Below are 27,836 nucleotides of genomic sequence, written 5' to 3' on the forward strand. Positions count from 1 at the left end.
TCAAGTGCTGGCGCTGAGCACCGGAAACCACCGGCTCAAATTAAGCAGCGATCTGCAGAATTTTTGGGACAGGGTGGCCAGTTAAAACATTCTTTATGCTGCGGCCTATATGATGGTCCTCACCTTCTGTGCCTCCCTCTTTCTTCTTTCCACGCTTGTGCCGGTCCATGAGGATCCCGTTCCAGGGAGCGCACAAGACTCCACAGAGCTGGGTGAATGCAAAGGCGTTGGTGTAGATGCTGACTGTGAGTGAAGACAACAAGAGACACAAGGGGAGAAAAGGGGTAGGGATGGAGGGTTAATACACAGCACTGGGTCGTCTTTTACTCTAGAGTGACGGGAACGTTTCACTCTGTAACATTCGCTCTCCGAGCACTTTGCTGCTTCTGCCACTTTACTCCTTGCCTTCCTCTTTTGTAAGCTTGTGCAACTTTCCTGCCCACCTTCCTTACCACAACCTTTTTGCAGCATCTCTTCTTTCCGCATTCCCTTCATTTCCCCAACTCCGTCCTCTCTGCTACATACTTTTTCTAACCTTATTTAATCTATTGCACCCTCCTATCCTCCTTTCCTGTCTTCTGTTCTCCTCACTACCTCCTCCCTCATTACCCCATGTCTTCATACATCTCATACATTAACTGATCCATTGTTCCTTCCTCTCCATCTACTCCAACACCCCAACCTCACCAATCACTGCCCACCCCAGCTCTTCATCATTCCATACTGTCTGATGCTCTCACTTCACCCTGCTGCCCTTGCCCCCTCCAAATTCCAGTCCTGGTCCACTTCTTCCTCACCTGACACTTCACTGACCCAAAATACCTTTCCCATTTCCTGCCACCAGCTGTCTCTTCTCCTTCTGTGGCTGACCAGCCGCCACCTTGCACAATGCCCGCCCTCAAACGCCACACGCTGTACGGCCCATTAAACTCTCTCGCCTCCATTTTATTGTTTCGGAGTATCCCACAATACCTTCCCTCCCTGTCCCTTTTAACTCCATCTTTCCTGGCGTAACCTACCTCTTGATTATTCCTTTCTTGCCTATGGCCTTCCCACCTCCTCTTTACTGCGCTGCCTCCCTGCCCTCATTTCTGGCACAATGCCACACTTACCTTACACGTGCTGCTTCAACCCTTCTTCATCTCCTCATACACTGCCCTCTCCCTTCCTGCCCTTCTCTGTCACTTGCTCTTCCACTTCTCCACCTCTTCTTTTGTTGCTTTTCTAAGCTCTTAATTTGCTGCATTATGCCCCACCTCCTTTCCTCCTCTCTGCCCTGCTTCACCTTGCTCTGTAGCATCTCTTACACCTCCTTTGTTGTCTAAACACTCCATATCCTTACCAGGCTCTGCCGTTCTTTACCTCCTCCTTCACTGCCCTCCACTCACACTCACGTCCTCCTTCACTGCCTTACGTCCACCACACCTTCTACTTCACAGGCCCTGCACTCACCCTCACGTCCTCCGTCACTGCCTTGCACTCACCCTCACGTCCTCCGTCACTGCCTTGCACTCACCCTCACGTCCTCCGTCACTGCCTTGCACTCACCCTCACCTTCACCACCCGGACCTTCACCTCCTCCTTCACTACCCTGTACTCACTCTCACTGTCTCCTTCACTGATCCATGCCATCCCTCATTGCCTCTACTCTCCTCCACTATCCCCTGCCCTCTCTCACCTCCCCCATGGTGGGGGGGTGGGGTGGAGCTTTCTGCCTGGCCTTGGAGACCCGGCTTCCCTGCCCTGAGTCAATCTCCTGGCACGTCACTTGAAGGTGCTGTAGGTTTCTTGATCTCGACCTCAGTGAATGTGACAATCCCATATGTCCACTGACGGTCTCCCTGTTTACATGGATTGAGACTCTAGAGCATGGCTCTGTGGTTCAGCGGGCATGCCCAGAGCACCCCTCTTGTACAGAGAGTGGTTACTGCCCTCTCTAACTAGGGTGTGCTAGACCGACAGTGGTGGTAGGATGAATCTATTCTCTGGGGTACCTGGTCCCCTTAGGAGGGGATGAGGGGCTGCCTACCCTCTCCCTCCCGGTAGAATCTGTGCACTCTCTCTGACCTGGGTTCTTTTTGCATCTGGTATGTGGGATGTATGTATCAGGAGCCAGTGGGTTCACAGGGTGAAGATGGTGAGTCATTGTGTTTACTGTAAGCCGGGCTGGTATCCGTTCTGCTGGACATTCCAGCTCCCCAGTGCCCCTCCCTATTCTTAGTGGAGGCTTGGTGGGTTGGGGTGAGCAGTAGCTCTTATCTGTATTTATCTAAGCATTCCTGTGCTGGGATGGTCCCTGCCCTTGTTGCTGTGGGATTGTGAAGGCCTCCTGGTCTGGAGTTAATTAAAATACTTCTCTGGGGAACAGGACAGGCAGGTACCGACAGCCTGGGAGAGCCCACCTCACAAGGACTGATGGCAGACTGAACATGCAGGAAATTCCCCCCCGGGGTCGGAGGGGCACCCATGATGCAAAAGGAGCAAACCCTCTATCTGAAAGAAACACGTTAGTGTTAGATTCCTTACCTTAGAATATCCCCAGGCATCAGTCTGGATCCGGAAACTTTTGCGTAGCAGTACCCGTGCGCGTCGGTAGGCGTCGTCTGCAGGCGTCCCCTGCGGCTCCGCGTCCGTCGTTGGCGTCGTGCGCCGTGATGACGTCGCTGGAGTACATAGACGCCGCCTCCGCGCGCTGACGTCAGTTCTTCTTTTTTCCGCGCCAGTGGACGCAGATATGAAGAGCGGTACGGTTGTGACCGCACGATGTCGGTCACGGACCATCACCGACTCTGTCTCCGGTGCCTGGGCCCCGACCACGACGTTGACTCCTGTGTCGATTGCCGGGCTCTGACTAACAAAGCTAGGCGGGAGCGGTCCCGCAAGCTACTCGAGCTCCGGGTGTCGGCCCCACGTCGAGAACGGTCTCGGTCCGGCCGGAGGTCCAGGGAGCGTTCGAGGGAGCGGTCGCGGAGCCGCGCCGGGCACTCCGGAAGTCAACATCACTCGTCGAGTTCGTCAGGTAAGAAACATAAGAAGTCGGGGCGTCGTCATCGTACCCCCGACTCCCCCCGACGCTCGCGCGATGCGGCCGGGGGTTCGGGTGACCCCGACCCTACGACTCCGCGGGAGTTGCCGGCGCGGCCTGCCCCATACCCTCAGGTCCCTGGGCAAGGTGCGACGCCTGAGGAGATAGAGGCGTTCCTCATGGCCATGAGGGCCCTGTCTCCTCCGGAGGGTTCCACGGCGCCTACGGGCCCAGTGAACCCGTCCGGGGACCCTAGCGGTTCAGCTGACCCTACCTCGACGCCGTCGGGTGCTCCGGCCACGGCGCCACCGACGGCGCCGATCCCGGCGCCGCTAGGGCCTTCGGGGTCGACGCCAGATGGACGTCCAACCACTCTGGCGCCGATTCCATCGGGGTTGCCCCCGGCACCGTCCCCGCGCGACGCCGGTTCCTCTGTGCCGGCTTCGGGCGGCACCGGGGCTCCGGCACCGGGCGGTGCCGTCCCCATACCCTCACCGAATCCGGACGCGGAGTCGGACCGGCGTCGCTCGACGCCGGGCTCGACGCCGATGGGGCCTGCCGACCCCGTGGAGCCGGTCTACATGGTTGACACCGACTATGGTGATGATGTGGAGTACGGTGAGGGCTGGGAGGGGTCTGAGGACCCTCTGTCACGTGAGTGCCAGGATGACATGGACTGGACAGGTGATTTGGGGGACGCCAGTGGGTTGGATGACTCTCCTCACCCTGGCTTTGTCTCTCCTCCTTCCGTGGCGTCGGAGGAGGGAGCTGCTTATTCAGTGGTGCTGATGAGGGCTGCCAAGGCCTTACACCTTGAGCTCCCCGTCGCGGCCGTGAGGCCTAACATCCTCACTGAGGTCTTCAAACCGCGGTCATGCCCACAGGAGCCTCTGCTGCCGTTTAACGAAGCCTTATCAGACGTTCTTTGGGCACGTGGTCCAGGCCCTCTTCAGGTGCGCCTGTTGATCGGAACGTGGCCAGACGCCACCGTCCTTGTCCGGACGACCCCAAGTTCCTGTCCACCCACCCCACCCCTGAGAGTCTGGTGATCCAGGCCTCTACCTCCCAGTCCGCATTTCCGTCGGCCCCGCCCGACCGGGAATCCAAGAGGTATGACCAGTATGGCAAGAAGGTCTTCTCGTCCCTGAGTTTAGGACTGCGGTCTTGCAACACCGCTTGCCTCTTGGGCCGCTACACCCACTCTGTGTGGGATACGGTCGCGGAACTGCTGCCAGAATGCCCCATGGAGGTGCGGGCAAATCTCGGCAAAGCTGTAGCTGAGGGCCGAGATGCAGCTAAATATTCTATTCGATGTGGTCTTGATACGACCGACTCGCTAGGCAGAGCGATGTCCACGACGGTGGCGATTTGTCGCCACGCCTGGTTGAGATCCGCCAACTTTTCGGCAGATGTCCAGAATACTTTGATGGACATGCCGTTCGATGGCTGTCACCTGTTTGGTGACAAGGCGGACCACGCGCTGGAACGCTTCAAGGACTCCAGGGTCACGGCAAAGTCCTTGGGTCTCTCGACCCAGCGCCAGCAAACGGGTTCGTTTCGCTCCTTTCGTGGCCACGGAAGGGGCGTCCCCACACGTGCTGCCAGCCACGCACCGCAGCAATCATTTCAACGCGGTGGCGGCCGTGGAAACCGCCGTGGAGGCGGTCGGGGTCAACGGCGGGGTCAGGCCACATCCCCCCCCGCAGCATCTGCCTCAAAATCCTCCTAGTCCGTGCTTTCAGGCCCACGTGACGCCAGTGGGTGGCAGGGTTCGCCATCACCACGCCCGCTGGTGCACGATCACATCGGACAGGTGGGTGCTGCAAATCGTCCGAAGGGGCTACTCCTTCCCCTTCGAGACCACTCCTCCAGCCATGCCACCGCAGAACCACCGTGTGTCCGGGGACCACTTGCAACTTCTGCAGGAGGAAGTTACGGCCCTCTTGGCCAAGGGGGCCATCGAGCGCGTTCCTGGGCCAGAAGTAGGACGTGGTTGCTATTCCCACTACTTTCTGGTACCCAAGAAGGACAAAGGGGGCCTCCGTCCTATCTTGGATCTCAGGACCGTCAACGGCTTCCTCCGGAAGGAGAAGTTCAAGATGTTGACTTTGGCTCAGGTCTTGGCTGCTCTAGACCCGCAAGACTGGATGGTAGCGTTGGACTTGCAGGACGCGTATTTTCACATCCCTGTCCTGCCGGCCCACCGGCGTTACCTGCGGTTCACGGTAGGCCAGGAGCACTTTCAGTTTATCGTGCTCCCCTTCGGCCTTACCAGCGCCCCACGGGTGTTCACAAAGGTGTTGGCGGTGGTCGCAGCCCATCTGCGCAGGTTAGGGGTTTCAGTCTTCCCCTACCTAGACGACTGGTTGTTGAAGGCGGGCTCGCCCCAGACAGTCGTCCACCACCTCCAGATGACGGCAGACCTCTTGCAGGCCTGGGGTTCTCCATCAATGTGCCGAAATCACACCTGTGTCCCTCTCAAAAGCTCCTTTTCATCGGAGCGGTTCTGGACTCGGCGCAGTTTCGGGTTTATCCTCCGGAACGGCGGGTCCGGGATATTCAGGCTTTGATTCCCATCTTTCAGCCGCTATCCCGGGTCTCGGTCAGGTTGACGCTGCGGCTGCTGGGGCTGATGGCTTCCTGCATCCTTCTGGTGCATCACGCCCGGTGGCGGATGCGGGCTCTGCAGTGGGACCTGAAGTTTCAGTGGGCCCAGCATCAGGGCAACTTGTCCGACCACGTCTTGATCTCGGAGGGCACTGCGAGACAATTGCAGTGGTGGCTTACGGACCGCGATTGGGTCAGAGGCAGATCCCTCTCCCTTCCCCAACCGGAGCACGTTGTCGTGACGGACGCGTCCCTCCAGGGCTGGGGAGGCCACTTGGGAGAGGCGGAGATCAGAGGCATCTGGTCTCCGGCGGAGTCCCGGCTCCATATCAACTTGTTGGAGCTGCGGGCGATTCGTCTAGCACTGAAGGCATTCCTCCCCTTTGTCAACGGGAGTGTGGTGCATGTGTTCACGGACAACACCACCGCCATGTGGTACTGCAACAAACAAGGCGGGGTGGGGTCGTGGACCCTTTGCCAGGAGGCTCTGCGCCTCTGGCAGTGGCTGGAACGTCAGGGGGTGACTCTGACGGTTCAACACCTGGCAGGTTCTCTGAACGCCAGGGCGGACGAACTCAGCTGTCGGTGCTCGATGGATCACGAATGGCGTCTGAACTCGGACGTGGCGCAAGGCCTCTTTCAGAAATGGGGAGAGCCTTGGTTAGATCTATTCGCCACAGAAGAGAACGCGCAATGTCATCAGTTCTGCGCGTTAGAGTTTCCAAGACGGCACTCGCACGGCGACGCCTTTCGGCGCGAGTGGAGTTGCGGTCTGTTATACGCCTTTCCGCCTAGAGTGCTGAAGAAGATCAGGCGCGACCGGGCCCAAGTTATCCTTGTGGCTCTGGACTGGGCTCGAAGGTACTGGTATCCCGAGCTACTCAGCATGTCAGTCGGTCCCCCGATCTGCCTGCCCCTTCAGGAGGACCTTCTGTCGCAGCAGCAGGGGACGGTCCTCCACCCGAACCTGTCCAGTCTCCACCTCCATGCTTGGAGATTGAGCGGCGGCAGTTGAGACCATTTGACTTGCCTCCTGAAGTCTGTGATGTGATTCTGGCAGCCAGGCATCCCTCCACAAAGTCGGTATACGCCTGTCGGTGGAACAGATTTGTGGCATGGTGCACAGCAAAGGCTGTGGATCCTCTCTCTGCCCCTCTTCTGTTTCTTCTCTCTCTTGCCCAGCAGGGCTCTGCTCTGGGCACTATTAAGGGCTACCTTTCGGCCCTTTCAGCCTTTCTCAGGCTTCCTGATCAGCCTTCTTTGTTCAAGTCCCCTATTGTAACGAGATTCTTGAAGGGCATCACACACATGTATCCTCCTGTTCCGTTTGTGATGCCTCAGTGGGACTTGAACTTGGTTCTAACCTTTTTGATGTGTGCTCCCTTTGAGCCCCTTCATTCTTGCCCTCTCCGTCTTCTGACTTTAAAGACGGCTTTCCTGGTTGCCATCACCTCTGCCAGGAGAGTGAGTGAGCTCCAGGCTCTTTCTGTCCAACCTCCTTTCTTGTCCATCCATCCTGACAAGGTGGTTCTGAGGACTAGACCTTCTTTCCTGCCCAAAGTAGTTTCTGCTTTCCACATCGGGCAGTCCATCACCCTCCCTTCCTTCCTTCTTCCCGCCTCCGCATCCTTCAAAGGATGAAGAGCGGCTCCATCGTCTGGACCCAAAACGTGTGCTTTCATTTTACATGGATCGCACACGCCAGTTCCGGGTGGATGACCAACTGTTTGTTGGCTACGTGGGTGCGAAGAAGGGACGGGCGGTACATAAACGGACCATCTCTCGATGGGTCGTTCTCTGCATCAAAGCGTGCTACTCTTTGGCTCGGAAGGAGCCTCCTGTTGGGCTGAGGGCCCATTCCACTCGGGCCACGGCGGCTACTACTGCCCTGGGCCGGGGAGTCCCCTTGCAGGACATTTGCCAAGCGGCTACGTGGGCCTCGCTGCACACCTTTGCGAGGCACTACTGCCTGGACAGCCAAGTCCGGAGGGATGGCTTCTTTGGCCGTTCTGTCCTCCAGGACTTTCTGGTGTAGTGTTGTATTGGTTCGCAGACCCACCACCGGGGTTGGTATTGCTGGGGTATGTATTCTAAGGTAAGGAATCTAACACTAACGTGTTTCTTTCAGATGAACAAGTTACTTACCTTCGGTAACAATATATCTGTAAGAAACATTAGTTAGTGTTAGATTCCTTACCGAACCCACCCACCCATCCTCCCCGTTCTGCGAACTGATACCTAGGGTTAAGGACATCCCTGTCAGGGCCCTAGTTTCAAATGGCACCAGTGTTGGTTCTCTCATGGCTCTGCGTCTTCTGGCACGGAAAAGCTGTGTACAAAGAACTGACGTCAGCGCGCGGAGGCGGCGTCTATGTACTCCAGCGACGTCATCACGGCGCACGACGCCAACGACGGACGCGGAGCCGCAGGGGACGCCTGCAGACGACGCCTACCGACGCGCACGGGTACTGCTACGCAAAAGTTTCCGGATCCAGACTGACGCCTGGGGATATTCTAAGGTAAGGAATCTAACACTAACTAATGTTTCTTACAGATATATCGTTACCGAAGGTAAGTAACTTGTTCGATTGGATGAGCCTGGCACTCAGAGAATGGTAAAAGTCTGGGTTCATCTGCCAGGTGGTTGGGCAAGGCTGTTCTCCTTCCTGATGGGGCATCCATTAAGGGTCCTTGAGGAAGCCGAGATGCAGGAGTGGAGTTCAAAGGTTGGGTTGTACTTCCACAGCAAGCCCTGCGGCTAATGGATAAGCAGGGCTCCACTAACTGTGTAAGGACAACAGGCACCCCTTTCCAGACTCCTGCCCCCCAGAGAGCTGTGCCCTCACCCAGGAAGGGCAGTTGGACCGTGGGTGGACAAGGAACATTTGACTTCATATCAACTGCTGAAACCCTAACGCTGTATTACAAGTATTGGTGTCATCAACGTGCTTTGACGAGTAACCCTCTGCAAGGTGATTTGTTCAATGCAATGTTAACTGTGTTTTATAGTGCTTAGCATCTAGGCACTATATTAATGTTTGGGGTCAGAACTCTGGCGCAGAGGGCTGTAGCGACTTCTAGTTTTCACTGTGTATCTTAGTTGTATGTGTTTATATTTGCAATGAGCGTGTATTGAAGTTCTCTTCTTTAAGAAGTAAAGCCGTGACTGGACATTGATCCTCTTAGCTGGCATTAGGGTGTAAACTGTGTCCTGAATGTGTAACCCACGGCACCTCCTTGAGTACGCGGCGAGCGGCTCTGCCTCGCTACCCTGAGTGAGTCAAGTACTGTAGACAAGTAATTAGGTATCCAGTTTGGGGTCCAGCAGTACTGTGGCCCCAGGACACCAGCGGTCAGCCACTTCAATTGATGCAAATGGAGCCCCAACTGCCATGGTGCCCTAGGAACCCGGTCGTCACACCCCTTTCCTACCCGCATGCTTCCTCACTACCCCTTGCCTTCCTTTACCTCCTCAATCTGCTGATCCTTGCCCTCCCCTTCGCTCACCGACTTCACTGCCCCGGTCTTCGCTCACCTCTTTATTCACCAAGTCCAGTGGATGAAAACCCCTCCTGCACTTACCGCCCTCCCTCGCCTCCTCTACATTTGCCTTCTTCCCTCCCCACCTCGTTCTTTGCTGTCTTCTGCCCTTCACACCTCTTTTACCAGTCCACCTCCCTCACCTCACCCTGCTACCTCCTGCTCTCCCTCTCCCTCTCCATCTCCCTTACCAGTAACCGCCCTCCCTCTCGGCCCGCGCCTTACTTTTGTGCTGGTCCCCTTTGGACAGGTGGGTGAGCATGGGGTTCAGCGTGCCGATGAACAGGTAATGCCGGAGCTGCATGACCGACAGCCACACCAGGTGCCAGGCGAAGAGCCAGGAGCATGCGCAGCTCCGGAAGGATGCCACTGGAGCCTCAGGTGCTGCTACTGTGGATCAAAGAAGAAAACAAAGAGAGAACTACTTACAATGACGAAGAACAGGACATCAGCACCAGAGAAGCAAACCAGAGAGAGGAATACGCTAGTTACACTCTAAGCATCTGTTCGTGGCATGTAGTGCTGTCGATTCATATGCCGTTTGGCCTGGATGTGTGCAAGTCCTGAGGTATTCCACCTATTACTGGAAATGTGCATGGGCTGCACAGAGGGTGAAGATAAGAATGGGGTGCAAATATACAGAATAAGATGACAATGTGGGGAATGAATACAAAAGGGCATTTGAAACAACTAAAGCGTGGGTACTCACAAACTTTCTGTCTGGGGCAAAGATGACAGTGTGGTTTGTGACCGAGGGCCGCAGCGCTAGGGATGGAGACAGTGGGGGCGGGGTCAGTGGCGGGGCGGGGCTAGAGTAAAAAAAAATCAAACCCTTTTCAAAACATTAGACAATGCGACTGCTGTATTTCAAAAGCAAATGTAACTACAAAGAGCACATTTTGATAATACATTTTTATTAGCAGACAATAGCAATCTTAAGAGGCATTGCATAGCTTCACACACACTTTGACCCCAATTCTCTCTCCCTCTCCCTCTCCCTCTCCCTCTCCCTCTCCCTCTCCCCCTCCCTCTCCCCCTCCCTCTCCCCCTCCCTCTCCCCCTCCCTCTCCCCCTCCCTCCCTCCCTCCCTCCCTCCCTCCCTCCCTCCTGAAAGGCCCGAGGGCCGCCAAGGAAGGCCGGCCGGGTGGCTGGCAGCCCGCGGGCCGTACTATGAGTACCACGGAACTAAAAACTTTCGGGGGGGACGATGGCCTCAAGTGAATCTACAGCACATGCCATGAACAGATGCTTACCAGGTAAGTAACATTTTCCATTAATGGCATGTGCAGCTGTATAGACACTAGCAGTAAAGCAGCCCTCCTCTAAGAAGCGACTAGCCACAGGATGTTACAGAAGATAGAAAAAGTATATGAAAGATAGTCTGTCCAACGTTGGCTTGTTGGCAAGCAAAGCCATTAATGCATGGTGAAAGTATGTGCTGTGGACCTGGTAGCTGCTTCGCAGATGTCAGCTATCGGAATGTTGGCCAAGAAGGCCTTGAAGGCCCTTTTTCTGTGGGTAGAGTGGGGTCTGGGAGGGTAGGCAAATGTTCTTTATCTTTGGCTTAATAGGTCTGGATACATTTGCCCTGCCAACGTGCTATTCCTGCCTTAGCAAGAGCTTGTGTGGTTTGGCAAAGGAGACAAAGAGTGGCTGTGTCTTTTGGAAGGGTTTGTCTTGTCGGTGTCATACACAAGGCCTCTTTTAACATCTAGTGTGTGTAGAGCCCTCTCTGCCATGGAGCTTTGGACGAGGGAAGAACACTGGGAATTCCATAGTTTGATTGAGGTGGAAAGAACAGACCACCCTGGGGAGAAATTTGGGATTTGCCCTAATGTTTAGCCTTTCAGTGTGAAAAGCTTTAATAACTGGAACACTGAACAGTGATAGGAGTTCCTGTTCAGAAACTGCAGCTAAATGAAGTCTAATGGAGGTGTAAGCGAGGCCCACGTTTTGCAAGTGGAGCAGATAATAGACAATGTCTTGGACGGCTGCCTGCAGTGGGGTGATGTGCCTGGGAGTACAGCAGTGCACACGTCTTTTCCTTTAGGCTGCGTAGCAGGCTCTGGTGGTAGGCTTGCGGCCCCCTTCAGGATGGCCATTCGCTCCAGAGGTAGTCTGAAGAAGCCAAATTCTAACTCCTCAGGAGGCAAATCGTAAGATTTAGCTGCCTGCAGATGGGGTGTCCGAGCATGTGCTGGTTCTGACGGAGAAGATCTGGTCAGTTGGACAGCTTCTTCGGAGGAACTAGGGAGAGGTCGAGGAGGGTGGTGAACCAGGGATGTCTGGCCCAGATGGGAGCCGCCAGGATGAGGCATGTTTGTGGAAGCCTCCAAATAACGAACAGAAGAAGTGGGAGAGGTGGAAACGCTTTGACTAATATCCCTAACCAGTTCATCCATAGTGCATTACCCACGTACTGTGGTTACCTGGAGGTGAAGCTTGGGCATTTTGCAGAGAAGTGTATCTCAGAGAAGCACCAACGACGGGAGTAGGACTTGCAGGTGGAGTTCCCACTTGTGAAGTTGTTTCTCCATCCTGCTAAGTACGCCCCCACAGTCGTCGTTCACTCCCAGTAGGTATTTCGCCGATAGATGCACTCTGTAGTGAACAGCCCATGCAAAGTGCCCGGAGCTAACGCAGACAACTGCAGCGAGTGAGGGCCGCCCTGTGTCTCTAGGTAAACATGGCGGTCATGTTGTCTGTGTGAATGAGGACCACCTTGTGTTGAATGTAGTACAGGAACGTCTTGAGGGGTAGCTGGATGGCCAGTAGATCCAGATAGTTGCAGTGGAGACCCTGGTGATGGGGAGCCCACATGCTCTGAACCGTCAAGCCCTGTAGGTGTGCTCCCCACTCTGTGAGAGAAGCGTCCACTGTGATGGTCACCTGCGGAACTTGGTCAAGAAAGGGCTGGCCGTACAGCAGGTTGTTGCTGTTCCGCCCTTGCATAAAGCGACGAGGGCGGCCCTAGACCAACACTAGATCTTCCCAGTGAACTGTGGCCACCGTGCAGCTGGGCACTCATGCAATGGTCCCATGTGTAACCTTGCACGGGGAGCTATGACAGCTAGTGGGGCCGTCATGCATAGTTACCTGACTATCTGGCTGAAAAAGAAGGAGCAACGATTGAAAACCTTCAGCCCACGCTGGGCTTGGATACGCTTTCCCGGTAAAGGGCTGGATATAAAGCAGTTGAACATTGGAATCAGTGATATTGATGGTAAGCCCTAGAACATACAATAGGTCTATAGAGGCCTCGGTCATGTGCCAAGCACTAAACAAAAGGATAAGTTGTGATGGCTGTGGAAATTGGCACACTCTACCAAATGTGTACACACAACGTATCAAAGTCAAATTAGATGAAGGTCCAAGTGCTATCTGGTGCTCCGGAGAAGGAAGAGCCATCCATTCTTCCTCATCAGAAAGAAATCCAGAATCAACAATACCATTGTCCAGACACACAGAGATTAGTTGAGGTTGTGGTTTCAGTAGTCCTTTTATTCCTTTGTAAATATATGAGCCCCTTGCCCACGCATGTTTCGTCTCAAGCTGTTCTCGTCACAGCAGACTTCCTCAGGGCAAAATTTCAGTCTCTTAACAGATTCTATATATTGTTTGGATGGACTTGTACCAATGGTTTTCAATTGAAACTCAAGTAACGGATCTGCCTAGAGAAACGGTGACTAGTTTGTAGTCTACATACTCGTAGCCGTTACTCTCCGCCGACGCGTAACTTGAGGAAGTTAACACACCAATGTGACTGAATACATCAAATATAATTTCAATATTAGCCCTACATACAGCATTAGGACGACCTGAGTCATGAAGTTGCCTTGCTGACATATAGGGATGGCATCTTGAAATGTCACCGTGTGCATTTGTTGAGGGACTGGAGGTCAAGTATGGGTCTGAGGGACCCATCCTTTTTAGGGATGAGAAAGTACAAGGAGTACATTCCCTTGCAGTGGTGGTGGAGCAGCACAGGTTCTATGGCCCCTTTGTGAATGAATGCCTCTACTTCCTCCTGAAGGAGGCGCTGGTGTTCCTGGGAGAGGGTATGTCTGCAGGAAGGGATGATTAATGGGGTTGAGGTGAGTTCTAAGCAGTAGCCCTGCCTGATGATAGAAAGAACCCACTGATAGGAGGTTATCTCCAGCCAATGGGTGAGAAGCCCCTGCAGACTTCTCCCAACAGGTGTAGTGTGATCTGGGTAGTCAGAGAGGGGGGGGGGGGACACTGCTTAGTTGTGGAAGCTGCTTTAGGCACAGCCCCTATACCTCTATTTCTCGAGCTACTGCCCTTGGCTCCTCCTCTGGAGTAGCCCCTTGAGGGTGTTTGTTGGTACCGTTGCCCCTGGTTGAAGGTGTTTGCCTCAGGGGAGGTGGTCTTAGAGCCACCTTTCTAGATGGACCTTGGAAAGGACCCTGGGAAGAAGGCATCTGGAGGCTTGCATCACTTTCGCAGTGTCGGTCTTTCTTGATTTTTTCCATCATCTCATCAGCCTGCTGTCCGAGGAGATGCTCCCGATTGGAGGGCAGGTTGAGGAGAGACTGTTGTACCTTTGATTTAAAACCAGAAACACGCATCAAGGTGTGGCGTCCAATCTGGACACTTGAGTTGATGCCCCGTGCTGCGATGTCAGCTGCATCCAGGTCACAGTGGATGGTGGTGCTGGAAATGAGCTTCCCTTCTGGGACGAGCTCGTGCCCCTGCTTTCTGAACTCATCTGGGAGGTGCTGGAGGAGGTTCTCCATCTCATCCCAGTGAGCATTGTCATAACGTGAGAGTAGTCTGATGGAGTTTGCGATACTCAACTCGCTTGTCCAGTAAGAGCTGGTGTGTTCGTCTGTCGCATCAATCTTTCTACTTTCTTTATCTGTCAGAGGAACATCGATAGTTACCTCCAACCCTTGGGGCTACTGCCATAGCTTTTACAGGGTATTTAGAGGTTTCAAACCTCTCTCAATGTCTGACCGTCTTAAGGGCAGTGCTCGGCCCGTCAGTGCTGGTGTGGAGGAGGGGGTTGTCAAAATCAACATCTTCTACTGGACGAGATGCAGCTTCTCGGAGTTGGAGTGAGAGTCTGGTTCTGGGCTGAAGCAAGGGACCCAACAGCCCAAAGCCTCTGTCTGTGGCTCCACCTCAATGTCTTGGTCTTCGAAGAGATCAGGCGTGTTGTGGTATTGGTAGTGCGCCATGGTACACCAGGGTAGGCACCGATCTAGTCGGTATTGGAGCAGCTTTTAGGATCAGAAGGTGAGGCAGGCAGCGTAGGATGCCTCATTGTCCCCAGATTAAAGATGAGTTACAGATTCGGTGGTGATCTGTCCTGGGTGTTTTGAGTGGCACTGTGGCCTGTACCGGAAAGAGGTTCTTTTCATTACAGTGTCAGCATTCTTGGTGAGAGAAGATGGGTAGAAGGTCCTTGAAAAGCGATAAGAGCCCCAGGGCAGGGTGACGAAAGGAACTCGGTTGTCGAGGTCTACGGACGTTACTGTGGTGAAAGCAAAAGAAAGATTATTTATGAGGATGGGTGGAAAACCGTGAGGTAACCGTGAATCAGTGGAAGGCGTCGATCTGCAGCGTGCAGGATGCATGTTCAAACCCGACAGCGGAAAAAAACAATCTATCAACGGAGCTGATGCCCATGCATATTACTACTAATAAGTTCGAAAAAAAACAAGTTGCACAAGTCCAAGCCCAACACCAGAAGGCGAGAGTATGCACAGCATGTGAATCTACAGCACTACAGGCCACAAACATAAAGTTACAAAATAGCACAATATGGTTACTGCTGATAAGCAGCCCCGCCTCGTTGAAGGAAGGGGCTTCACCAGGCTCCTGGTGACCATCAGAAGCACCACAACAGAGTGAAAAGCGGACCAAGGCTTGTTGACAAATAGGATTGACTCCCCAGGAATAGTTATTTTAGAACTTTCAGGAAATGAGCATGATTTGGTAGACTGTTGATAGGTCTGTACAAAGCATATATGTGCAATGTTAAGAAATAAGGGCAACTGTGACCCATAGGTACACTTTATCACAAATTGATAAGTGTATAGATGGAGGTAATAACGATGCAGTGGTGATATAAAGAGAAGAAAATAAGCCATTTACGTTATATAAGAAGCACAGACATTTAAAAAAAAGCAACTGGTTGTGTTTCCAAAGAAATACCATTAAATTAAATGTATTTTTCGAATTACATGAGCATTTTCAGTCAATTCCTGCTACGGCAGTGGATGTTTCGCCATATACATCAATGTTGCAGACCTTCATCAGGACAAAGTGATAGTTATCCCTGAGCTATTGCTGATTCGGTATCGAGCTTATTAAAAGGAACAATGAAACTCTGGAATGGATCTTAAAGCTGATGGCTAGATAAGTTTAGCCCTAGTTCTACAGACTGATCAATGGGGAGCCAGTTTAGGCTTTTCTGGGGTCCTATTTAATTGTCGTTGAACGCCACTTGATGACTGGCTCTCTTTCTTCACTCTAAAGTTTCACTGAATGGTTCTTATCAGAATCTATACAGTTACCCAGATATTACACATTGCTTGTTTCTGAGAAATATAATCTAAGATTTTCTTATCTCTTAACACTGCATATAAAATAATTGAATAAATCTGGTAAGAGCGACCAGATCATGTTGACTGTCTAAAGTCTTGTTGACTATCTGTGCTCAGTAATCAACTGTAACATGCACCAGATTCCCAGCAGGATATTGTGTTTCTTGATATGTTCTTGACTGCATTATTGACAGACAGCATCACAACAGTGCTAGTCATACACACGGAACCCATGGTATCAAACGCCAGAAGACGGTGCCACCTTTATCCAACTTATGATGCCCAACAGGCCCACGCCAGCACAGAACAGTACAAGGCCGCTGATCAAAATCAGTGCCCCTGCACCACAGGGCGATGCGAGCTGCAACAACAGCTTGCTTGTTATGCAGAGCTTTAGGCATTACAGACAGAAAAGCTTGTCCCCAACTTGGGATTGAGATTGTAAGCAGTATTTGAAGGCAATGTAGGCACAGGTCAATAGGGAGCAGGCTAGAGTAAATACAGGGGAGGACTGGGTGAAAGGAACCCTGATGGGCCAGTCACACATCAAGGGAATAACAGGCGAGGGCTAGGGCTGCTCTGCCGTCACCCCAGGCGAGGGGTGCTCTGCCGTCACCCCAGGCGAGGGCTGCTCTGCCGTCACCCCAGGCAAGGGGTGCTCTGCCCTCACCCCAGGCTAGGGGTGCTCTGCCGTCACCCCAGGCGAGGGGTGCTCTGCACTCACCCCAGGCGAGGCGTGCTCTGCCCTCACCCCAGGCTAGGGGTGCTCTGCCGTCACCCCAGGCGAGGGCTGCTCTGCCCTCACCCCAGGCGAGGGGTGCTCTGCCCTCACCCCAGGCGAGGGGTGCTCTGCACTCACCCCAGGCGAGGGGTGCTCTGCCCTCACCCCAGGCTAGGGGTGCTCTGCCCTCACCCCAGGCGAGGGCTGCTCTGCCCTCACCCCAGGCGAGGGGTGCTCTGCCCTCACCCCAGGCGAGGCGTGCTCTGCCCTCACCCCAGGCTAGGGGTGCTCTGCCCTCACCCCAGGCGAGGGCTGCTCTGCCCTCACCCCAGGCGAGGGGTGCTCTGCCCTCACCCCAGGCGAGGGGTGCTCTGCACTCACCCCAGGCGAGGGGTGCTCTGCACTCACCCCAGGCGAAGGGTGCTCTGCACTCACCCCAGGCGAGGGGTGCTCTGCACTCACCCCAGGCGAGGGCTGCTCTGCCCTCACCCCAGGCGAGGGCTGCTCTGCCGTCACCCGAGGTGAGGGGTGGTCTGCACTCACCCCAGGCGAGGGCTGCTCTGCACTCACCCCAGGCGAGGGGTGCTCTGCACTCACCCCAGGCGAGGGGTGCTCTGCACTCACCCCAGGCGAGGGCTGCTCTGCCGTCACCCGAGGCGAGGGCTGCTCTGCCATCACCCCAGGCGAGGGGTGTTCTGCCCTCACCCCAGGCGAGGGGTGCTCTGCACTCACCCCAGGCGAGGGGTGCTCTGCACTCACCCCAGGCGAGGGGTGCTCTGCCCTCACCCCAGGCGAGGGGTGCTCTGCACTCACCCCAGGCGAGGGGTGCTCTGCACTCACCCCAGGCGAGGGGTGCTCTGCACTCACCCCAGGCGAGGGCTGCTCTGCACTCACCCCAGGCGAGGGGTGCTCTGCACTCACCCCAGGCGAGGGCTGCTCTGCCCTCACCCCAGGCGAGGGGTGCTCTGCCGTCACCCCAGGCGAGGGGTGCTCTGCACTCACCCCAGGCGAGGGGTGCTCTGCACTCACCCCAGGCGAGGGGTGCTCTGCACTCACCCCAGGCGAGGGGTGCTCTGCACTCACCCCAGGCGAGGGGTGCTCTGCACTCACCCCAGGCGAGGGGTGCTCTGCCCTCACCCCAGGCGAGGGCTGCTCTGCACTCACCCCAGGCGAGGGGTGCTCTGCACTCACCCCAGGCGAGGGGTGCTCTGCACTCACCCCAGGCGAGGGGTGCTCTGCCGTCACCCCAGGCGAGGGGTGCTCTGCACTCACCCCAGGCGAGGGGTGCTCTGCACTCACCCCAGGCGAGGGGTGCTCTGCCCTCACCCCAGGCGAGGGCTGCTCTGCACTCACCCCAGGCGAGGGGTGCTCTGCACTCACCCCAGGCGAGGGGTGCTCTGCACTCACCCCAGGCGAGGGGTGCTCTGCCGTCACCCCAGGCGAGGGCTGCTCTGCACTCACCCCAGGCGAGGGGTGCTCTGCCGTCACCCCAGGCGAGGGGTGCTCTGCCCTCACCCCAGGCGAGGGGTGCTCTGCACTCACCCCAGGCGAGGGGTGCTCTGCACTCACCCCAGGCGAGGGGTGCTCTGCACTCACCCCGGGCGAGGGGTGCTCTGCACTCACCCCGGGCGAGGGGTGCTCTGCACTCACCCCAGGCGAGGGGTGCTCTGCACTCACCCCAGGCGAGGGGTGCTCTGCACTCACCCCGGGCGAGGGGTGCTCTGCACTCACCCCAGGCGAGGGGTGCTCTGCACTCACCCCAGGCGAGGGGTGCTCTGCACTCACCCCAGGCGAGGGGTGCTCTGCACTCACCCCAGGCGAGGGGTGCTCTGCACTCACCCCAGGCGAGGGCTGCTCTGCACTCACCCCAGGCGAGGGCTGCTCTGCACTCACCCCAGGCGAGGGGTGCTCTGCACTCACCCCAGGCGAGGGGTGCTCTGCACTCACCCCAGGCGAGGGCTGCTCTGCCATCACCCCATTAATACTTCTTAGGTAAGGCATGAATGGTATAATGGGGCTCCGGTGTTGCTGGACTCATTCAGCAGATGTACAGCAGTGAGTCTCAGAACAGGGGGCATATTCTGGTGGCTAGTAGATCTCTGTCTGAGCTACAAGGATGCCCTGTACTGTTCATGAGCAGAGACTGGCTCTTACAGCTGGGTTTATCCATGGAGGAGTCTTGGAGTGGGCGTCTGGAGATGCAGGGGTCAGGATTGCTGTTAGCAGAGCCCCTCTCTGCTTCAGCCTGAAGCCCTGCTCCTGTTCTATTCTAGCAGCACTCATAGAGCGCATGGCTACCCACACAGGGCTTCCAGGCGCTAAAGGGAGTCAGAACCAGAAAAACCACAGAAACTATCAACGAGTTCACACGTAAAGCCATGTAAAGTGTGAAGGACGTCTAATGACGAAGGCCCGGCTGGAAAGTATGTAACCTGAGGGACAGATCTCTTTCCTGAGGCTTGAGCCCAAACCATACAAGCCTGACGCCATACCTCATACCTGGCATGAGGGACAGCTCGGACGTCTTAGCCTTTTTTTTCTGTAACTTTAGACAACAGCACTGTATTCAAAGACCTAGGCCTGTGAAATACAAGTAAGAAAGGACCTAGCCTGGCAGTTCAGGCTGCACTGTTCCCATTGGGCGTAGTGTCAAGACTGATTTGCATATGGCTGGGTTTAAACTGGAATGGCATGGGGAGCAAAAAAACTATGGATTTAGGCCCAGATCTCTGTACTGGGGTGAATGTATGACATTGTTCTGCATTCTGTCCACCAATAGTTCTTTTTGCATTTGTCACCCCGAGTGGGACGGGTATGCTCATACGTGGGTCCCGTGCTCTCCATGCCACTGGAATCAAGCTGTCCTGGCTGAAGAGGGCTGGTTCAGGCTGGACTGTTCCCATTGGGTGCAGGGTCAAGACTAATTTGCATATGGCTGGGTTTAAACTGGAATGGCATGGTGAGCAAAATAATGATGGATTTAGGCCCAGATCTCTGTACTGGGGTGAACGTATGACATTGTTCTGCATTCTGTCCATCAATTGTTCTTTTTGCATTTGTAAAGTAAAAGGGACCTGTGGCTAGCTTTGTTGTCTAAGTCCAAAGCCAGAGAAATTAGGAAAAAATGCAAAATGAGGAGCACTGAGTGATACCGGAGTCTACCCTTGGAGTATCTCTGCTCTCTGAAGTCTCTCTGTTGTGTAACTAAGGGATGGCGTTGTTGTTTAGGACCTCAGGTGACGAGGTACACAGACTACAAGGAATAGTTGTGGTATCAGAGGCCCTAGCATATAAAATATGGGTAACCCCAGAGGTATCTCAGACTTTAAGTGTGCAAGACATGAATGATAAGAAGGACAGCTAAGCTATCTAAGGCCTGAGCATCTACAATATGTATAAACGAAGTGAAAATTCTGCTTTGTAAGGCATACGCTAAGAACATTTGTATGGCATGAGCGATAGCTCTGCTGTCATAGGACAGCTACTGCTAGTGAGTTTTGGGAAGCCCCTCAGTCCAGTCCTGGGACTGGGCTGGGGGGGGGGCATCACATGCATTTAAAGTAGGAGGTGAAGAGGTACTTTCGTTGATGAAGATGGCACCGTATTTGGACAGCGCTTGGCTGAGAAGGCTTCGGGGGCCAGGGGAGAGCCTACCAGCGGCTTTTGTTCTGGGATCTGGAAGAGAACCAGAGAAAGGCTGTTACAATCCCACCGGGCAGCGATGAGACCAGGCACGGGGTGGGAAGCCACCGCCCACATGTGACTTTCTCCCTTCACTCTAGTTGCACATAAAAAAATATTCATATAAATCTCCAGGGCCTGGGTAGATAGTTATTAGAAAATACTGAAAGAATAGAGTGCTCGAGCTCACCTCTCTCTTCATCTCTCATTTCTGGTTGAAGTTTAGCGCAGTTTCCCTCCCACGATCCCCAAGGGCGGTTAGTCTCACGCTCAAAAAGTAGGGCCCAATTTAGATCTTGGCGGACGGGCCAATTCGTCATTACAGTGATGGAAATCCTATGCAATGAAATATAAATTCCATTGGAATGTTGGGAGCTCCATTGTAGCCAATGGTGTGCTCACTGGTTCTACGGGCCGGTAAAGGCCGGCAGAGCAACATTCCAATGTTTTAAAAAGGCCTCTCGATCTTCCAGAAGCCTTTATTTTATTTGTTAGAACATTCTGCTCTCTAGTGGTAGAATGTTCTAATAGCCTTATAGCCCTCCGGAGCAGGGCTATACCGACTATTAAAGTCCTTGTTAAAGTCCTTCGGCTCGGGCCTTTAACACTGGAGAGGGCCTTTAATAGCCGGTATAGCCCGCTACGACGGACTGTAAGGCTATATTATATCCTATGAGAGTTAGATTTCAGCGACGATATCCGTCTCCGTTGTAACAGAGTAACCCGTCTGCCTAGGTGTAGATCAGACGCTATGTCTGTGCCTTGACTTTACACGTCAGAGAACCACTCGTCCAAGTGACCCCTGTGCCCCGCCCTCCTTTTAGAACATGCCCATCACTCAGAAACATCAGCAGTGAGTGGTGATGTCTCATCGCAGAACCAGCCAGTGCATACTGCAAGGGATGTTTGGATGCAGCAGGGGACCGCCCAAAACACACCTGGCCAGATGTTGTCATGGTATAAACTGGAAGAGCTGCTGCGTGGTGCCGCGGGCTCCAGAGAAGAAGATTAGACTCTTGTGGCACCGTAGAGACTGCAGTGTTGGGCCAAGTGGCCATGAGATGGGGGTTGGGCCCCCAAAATAAAATGAAGAACCTATTTTAGGTCATCAGCAATAGATGAGGGAGTGAGCGGCTAGAAGCACATGTAGGCCAGACTCGGGCAGCGCTTCCTAACTCGAGCGCGTACAAGGGCTCTTTGAAAGATTCAAAAAAAGGCTTGCGAGGCTGGAAAAATGTAACAGGCATGGGTTGAAGGTGTCTGTCACAGGCATGGGCGGGTGATGTCTGTCAAAGGCATGGGCGGGTGATGTTTGTCACAGGCATGGGCGGGTGATGTTTGTCACAGGCATGGGCGGGTGATGTTTGTCACAGGCATGGGCGGGTGATGTTTGTCACAGGCATGGGTGGGTGATGTTTGTCACAGGCATGGGTGGGTGATGTTTGTTTGTCACAGGCATGGGCGGGTGATGTTTGTCACAGGCATGGGTGGGTGATGTTTGTCACAGGCATGGGCGGGTGATGTTTGTCACAGGCATGGGCGGGTGATGTTTGTCACAGGCATGGGCGGGTGATGTTTGTCACAGGCATGGGCGGGTGATGTTTGTCACAGGCATGGGCGGGTGATGTCTGTCACAGGCATGGGCGGGTGATGTTTATCACAGGCATGGGCGGGTGATGTCTGTCACAGGCATGGGCGGGTGATGTTTGTCACAGGCATGGGTGGGTGATGTTTGTCACAGGCATGGGTGGGTGATGTTTGTCACAGGCATGGGCGGGTGATGTTTGTCACAGGCATGGGCGGGTGATGTTTGTCACAGGCATGGGCGGGTGATGTTTGTCACAGGCATGGGCGGGTGATGTTTGTCACAGGCATGGGTGGGTGATGTTTGTCACAGGCATGGGCGGGTGATGTCTGTCACAGGCATGGGCGGGTGATGTTTGTCACAGGCATGGGCGGGTGATGTTTGTCACAGGCATGGGCGGGTGATGTTTGTCACAGGCATGGGCGGGTGATGTTTGTCACAGGCATGGGTGGGTGATGTTTGTCACAGGCATGGGTGGGTGATGTTTGTTTGTCACAGGCATGGGCGGGTGATGTTTGTCACAGGCATGGGTGGGTGATGTTTGTCACAGGCATGGGCGGGTGATGTTTGTCACAGGCATGGGCGGGTGATGTTTGTCACAGGCATGTGTGGGTGATGTTTGTCACAGGCATGGGCGGGTGATGTTTGTCACAGGCAATGGCGGGTGATGTTTGTCACAGGCATGGGCGGGTGATGTTTGTCACAGGCATGGGTGGGTGATGTTTGTCACAGGCATGGGCGGGTGATGTTTGTCACAGGCATGGGCGGGTGATGTTTGTCACAGGCATGGGCGGGTGATGTCTGTCACAGGCATGGGCGGGTGATGTCTGTCACAGGCATAGGCGGGTGATGTTTGTCACAGGCATGGGCGGGTGATGTTTGTCACAGGCATGGTTTCCTGCAGTGTCACCGTTTGGAAGTAGAAGGGTCACGCGCAGCACTGTGTGTTCTGAAGATTGCACCAGAGGGGTCAAAGGTCTGTGTACGGAGCGAGCACTCGACGGACACCATGTTCCAAACAGCACTGAACAGGACAGGTATGTGAGGAGATCAAACACAGAAGTGTGCCGTTCCCGCTGCATTCGTTTGCTTGGCATGTCTAGTGTGTGACATTGGGAGCGAGCGAGGCCTCCTAGGTAGCCGGGACACATGCGCTCTGTTTAAAGGGATAACCCTTTCTACAAGAAAGTGGCTCTGTATATACTGGACCAAAGTAAGGTACAGTGTGCACAGAGTCCACAGTCCCCAGAGGTTTGGCAGAGGCTAAAGTTAGATATAACCTTACTCTCTAAAGTGGTAGCTTGGTCGAGCAGTAAGGCAGTATCAGAGGACAGAGTAAAGCATTTGTTGCACACACTCAGTCAGCAAATGGTCCCACACACTTAAAAACTGAACTCTAGGCCAATGGTGTTATATCAAAAGATATAGTTGTTTTATTTTAGAACCAACAAGGTATCAAAATATACTTTCTCAGATTGAGTTACTTTAGTTAAATACTTTGCAAATAGGCAATAGACTTTTTGATTACAATAGTTACAGTTTGTTGCAATCGGCAAAACAATTTCAAACCCATTAACACATTGAGCTCAATGGGAATTTCTAAAAGGAGGCAATAGATTACTTCCAGGATTACTTTTCGAACTGCAGGACTAGATCCTAGATTCAGTCCTAAAACAGGTACTGTAAACAGTTGAGCAAAATCGGTTAAGTCACAGTAGGGATTTTTAAGTAATATTTTGGTATTTTAAAAGTTGACACTTAGAAACTTTTCTAGCTGAAATTACCATTGTTATCCTATGGAAGGTAATTCATTTGGCAGGTAAAGTCTGTTCACGTTACTGTTGTAATCCAGTACTGGACTCCTAGGTTCAGCACTGGGGCATCTGTCTAAAACAGGTAAGTAATTACGTTTTTGTAGTTTGTATGATTTTTAAGGAATATTTGTAATTTGCAAAAATCAACTCTTAGAAGAAATTTCACAGAAAAACAGTCAATAGTTTCCTATAGAAGACAATTCAGGTTACTGGTAAGTACGGTAAAAATTACTTTTCAGGGTCAGTGCTGGGCTAAAAGATGCAGCACTGAGGTCTCTCCTGATAACAGGTGAGTAAATCAGAATTTGTTGTTCGGCTGATTTTAGGTGAATATTTTAAAGTTCCAAAACTCCACACTTAGAATAATTTTCACAGAAAAACAGTCAATGGTTTCCTATGGAAGAAAATTGAGTTAGCGGTAAGTATGGTTGTAATTACTTTTCAGGGTCAGTGCTGGGCACCAAGATCCGGCACTGGGATCTCTCCTGATAACAAGTGAGTAAATCAGAATTTTTTGTTCGGCTGATTTTAGACTAATATTTTAAAGTTTCAAAACTCCACACTTAGAAGAATTTTCTAGTGAAACCAGTCCATATTAACCTATGGAAGAAAAGTAAGTCATCGGCTTTTAGGTAAGCACTCGACTGGCAGAGTTAAGGTTCTGGGCATAGACTCAGGGGTCTCCAAGGGTCAGGTAAGTACAGTTGTTACACCCTCAGCGGCACAGGAACAGCTGGGTGCAGAGCGAGTAGGCCCAATGTTATCCTATGGCAGGCAGGGGGCCCTTGGTTGGTGGCTGCAAGCAGGCAGGCCACACGGCTGTGGAAGCTGGGCTCCTGTTCAGTGGCGTAATGAAACTTGAGGGGGCCCCCCTGCAAACTACATGGAGGGGGCCCCCCTCCCATCCTTCGTGCCAGTCTAGAGCACTCAGGCCAGCAACCCGCCATACTGCAGGGGATGCAGGGAAATTGTTACGCCACTGTCACCAATACAGCCGTTATAAGTAACTCTGGATGGTGGAGATAAAGGTTGGGCTTAGTCTGCCAGCAGGCTATCATAGGTGGTGGTCCATTCATTACGGGGTCCCTGCCATGAGTAGGCCGGGAAAGTTTGCCCAATTTTAGGTGGTTTTCCTGATGTAGACTCCTGTCATGATATACAACGTCAGGCCCACTCATCGTTCAGTTTTGACAAAAGTGCATCCACTGCTCCTTCTCGTTTCCGTTTTAAAACATTAGACAATGTGACAAAGCAGTATTTCAAAAGCAGATGTAACTACAAAGAGCACATTTTGATAATACATTTTTATTAGTAGACAATAGCAATCTTAAGAGGCATTGCATAGCTTCATACACTCTGTGACCACAATTCCATCACAGTCTCTCTCTCTCTCTCTCTCTCTCTCTCAGTCAATCAGTCTCTCTCTCTCTGTCATTCAGTTTCTCTCAGTCATTCAGTCTGTCAGACTCTCTCTCTCTCTCTCTCTGTCAGTCTGTCAGTCAGTCGGTCGGTCGGTCGGTCGGTCTCTCTCTCTCTCCGTCAGTCTTTCTATCTCTCTCAGTCTGTCAGTCAGTCAGTCTCTCTCTCTGTCAGTTTCTCAGCCAGTCAGTCTCTCCGTCAGTCAGTATTCAGTCTCTGAGTCAATCAGTCTCTACTCTCTCTCCACTCTCTCTCTCTCTCAACTCTGTCCACTCTATCTCCACTGTCTCTCTCTCCACTCTCTTTCCACTGTCTCTCCCTCTACTGTCTCTCCACTCTCTCCACTCTCTCTCCACTGTCTCTCTCTCCACCGTCTCTCTCTCCACTGTCTCTCCCTCTCTCTACTCTCTCCACTATCTCCCTCCACACCCTCTCCACTCTCTCTCCCTTCTCTCTCTCTACTCGCTCTCTACTCTCTCTACTCTCTCCACTCTCTCTTCACTCTCTCTCTCCTCTCTCCCTCCACTCTCTCTCTCCACTCTCTCCACTCTCTCTCTCCGCTGTCTCTCTCCGCTCTCTCTTTCTCCACTCTCTCTCTCCACTGTCTCTCTCTCTCCACTGTCTCTCCACTGTCTCTTTCTACTCTCTCTCTCTACTCTCTCTCTCTCTCTCTACTCTCTCCCTCCACTGTCTCTCCACTCTCTCTCACTCCACTCTCTCTCACAAAGTAGTGTGCGTTCCCATGGGCGTCCGCAGAAATGTTTCGGGGGGTGGGGGCATTCTTAACTTCATCGCCATCCCCCTTGCAATCTTCTCCCCTCTGCCTTGCACCCTTCTCACCCTCCCCCTTGCACCCTTGTCTCCCTCCCCATTGCACCCTTCTCGCCCTCTCCCTTGCACCCTTCTCCCCCTCCCCCTTGCACCCTTCTCCCCCTCCTCCTTGCACTCTTTTCTACCTTGCAACCTTCTACCCTCTGCCTTGCACCCTCCTACCCTCTGCCTTGCACCCTCCTATCCTCTGCCTTGCACCTTTCGCCCCTCTGCCTTCCACCCTACTCCACCTCCGCCTTGCACCCTTTTCTACCTTGCACCATTCTACCCTCTGCCTTGCCCCATTCTCCACTCCGCCTTGCACCCTTCTCCTCTCCGCCTTGCACCCTTCTCCCCTCCGCCTTGCACCCTTCTCCCCTCCGCCTTGCACCCTTCTCCCCTCCGCCTTGCACCCTTCTCCCCTCCGCCTTTCACCCTTCTCCTCTCCTCCTTGCACCCTTCTCCTCTCCGCCTTGCACCCTTCTCTTCTCCGCCTTGCACCCTTCTCCCCTCTGCCTTGCACCCTTCTCCCCTCCGCCTTGCACCCTTCTCCCCTCCGCCTTGCACCCTTCTCCCCTCCGCCTTGCACCCTTCTCCTCTCCTCCTTGCACCCTTCTCCCCTCCGCCTTGCACCCTTCTCCCCTCCGCCTTGCACCCTTCTCCTCTCCTCCTTGCACCCTTCTCCTCTCCGCCTTGCACCCTTCTCTTCTCCGCCTTGCACCCTTCTCCCCTCTGCCTTGCACCCTTCTCCCCTCCGCCTTGCACCCTTCTCCCCTCTGCCTTGCACCCTTCTCCCCTCTGCCTTGCACCCTTCTCCCCTCCGCCTTGCACCCTTCTCCTCTCCTCCTTGCACCCTTCTCCCCTCTGCCTTGCACCCTTCTCCCCTCTGCCTTGCACCCTTCTCCCCTCCGCCTTTAACCCTTCATTTACCAAAGAGAGTGGGCCCCCCCCACCGCGGGGCGTTTGTTACGCCCCTGTCTGTGGCTCGTTAATGACCAGACTTATTTTTCAAGAAGGAAGAGTTGGAAAGCTCTTACCGTTTGGAAGGGTAGAGAAGTTCAGAATTTTTGTAATTATGGAGGAATTGTTTTATCATTAGAAAGGTTGTGGCTATAAACATTTTCAGAGTTGAGTTTAAAAAAAAAAACATATTAATGGAGAAATAGTAAGCTATGGCCAAGCCTGAACACAAGAGACTTCATTTAAGGCACTGTGTGACACAAAGTATAAAGTGGAAAATAGTTTACATTTAACATGAGTACATTAACTTATAGCAGGCGATGTGTGAGATTTGTTTAATGTGTATCCTGTTTATTGAAGGGATGACACTTTAAGCCTTTCATTCATTCTACCTGTGCAGAAGGGTTTTAATTTTGGCACATTCTGTATATTCCACATATGTTGAATATCTATCTTTTTATATAAAAGTATTTGTATTTGAGTAGCATATGTTTGGCTGATGAGAGATGTAGTTAATGTATGGTCTTCTGACTCACTAAAACACTGGTAATAACTCACGTTGAATTCTATTCCGTCGTTTTTAGCTCCATCTGTGCCATAACACACAAGGATTAGTCGTACAGAAATCCGCCTTGGCCCTGCCTGAACAGGGCATTTCAACCCAATCTGCCCGGCCATGTCCCCTCAAACTGGAAGAATAAGAAATCCCAGGTTTTTTTGGCCTGCTGGTCTAAATTGGCTGGAAGAGTTTTTGTAAAATACCTGCGAAGATTTACAATTTTTGGGACTTAAAACCCACAGACATCCTGGGAGTATTCACCACAAATTCTTGGAAATGGCTTTTATCCACAGTTGCTGGCTATGCCTTGCCCCACAGTCGCTCAGTGTCCCTGAAATCTTGATCTGTGGGGAATGCTCTCTATGGGTCCCCACTCCCACCCTTGTCAGGGCCCTGAGCAGTGGGTGCTGACTGCCTCCTGCTCTCTGGGGCCCCCACCCCCTCCTCTTTCCGGGACTCACCGCTCTGACTGAAGAGAAACAATGTATGTTGATACTTTGTTTCTCTTCAGTCAGAGGGAGGGGGCGAGGGGATCCGAGCAGG

The 27,836-nt window shown here is 53.3% G+C and overlaps 1 protein-coding gene across 11 annotated transcripts in view; it reads right to left on the bottom strand.

The window, feature by feature from the left end:
• SLC43A3 (solute carrier family 43 member 3) overlaps window positions 1-27,836 on the bottom strand; it is a 468,756-nt gene that overhangs the window by 79,064 nt on the left and 361,856 nt on the right. For all 11 annotated transcript variants that reach the window (XM_086953361.1, XM_086953355.1, XM_086953354.1 and 8 more), the window contains 2 exons: window positions 9,398-9,562; window positions 124-243 (listed from right to left, as the gene is read on the bottom strand). In XM_086953361.1, coding sequence (XP_086809487.1) covers window positions 124-243; window positions 9,398-9,562 — 285 coding nt within the window. The remainder of the gene's footprint in view (window positions 1-123; window positions 244-9,397; window positions 9,563-27,836) is intronic.

This window comes from Lissotriton vulgaris, chromosome 1_2 (genome assembly GCF_964263255.1).
Source record: "Lissotriton vulgaris chromosome 1_2, aLisVul1.2, whole genome shotgun sequence".
Lineage (NCBI taxonomy): Eukaryota > Metazoa > Chordata > Amphibia > Caudata > Salamandridae > Lissotriton > Lissotriton vulgaris.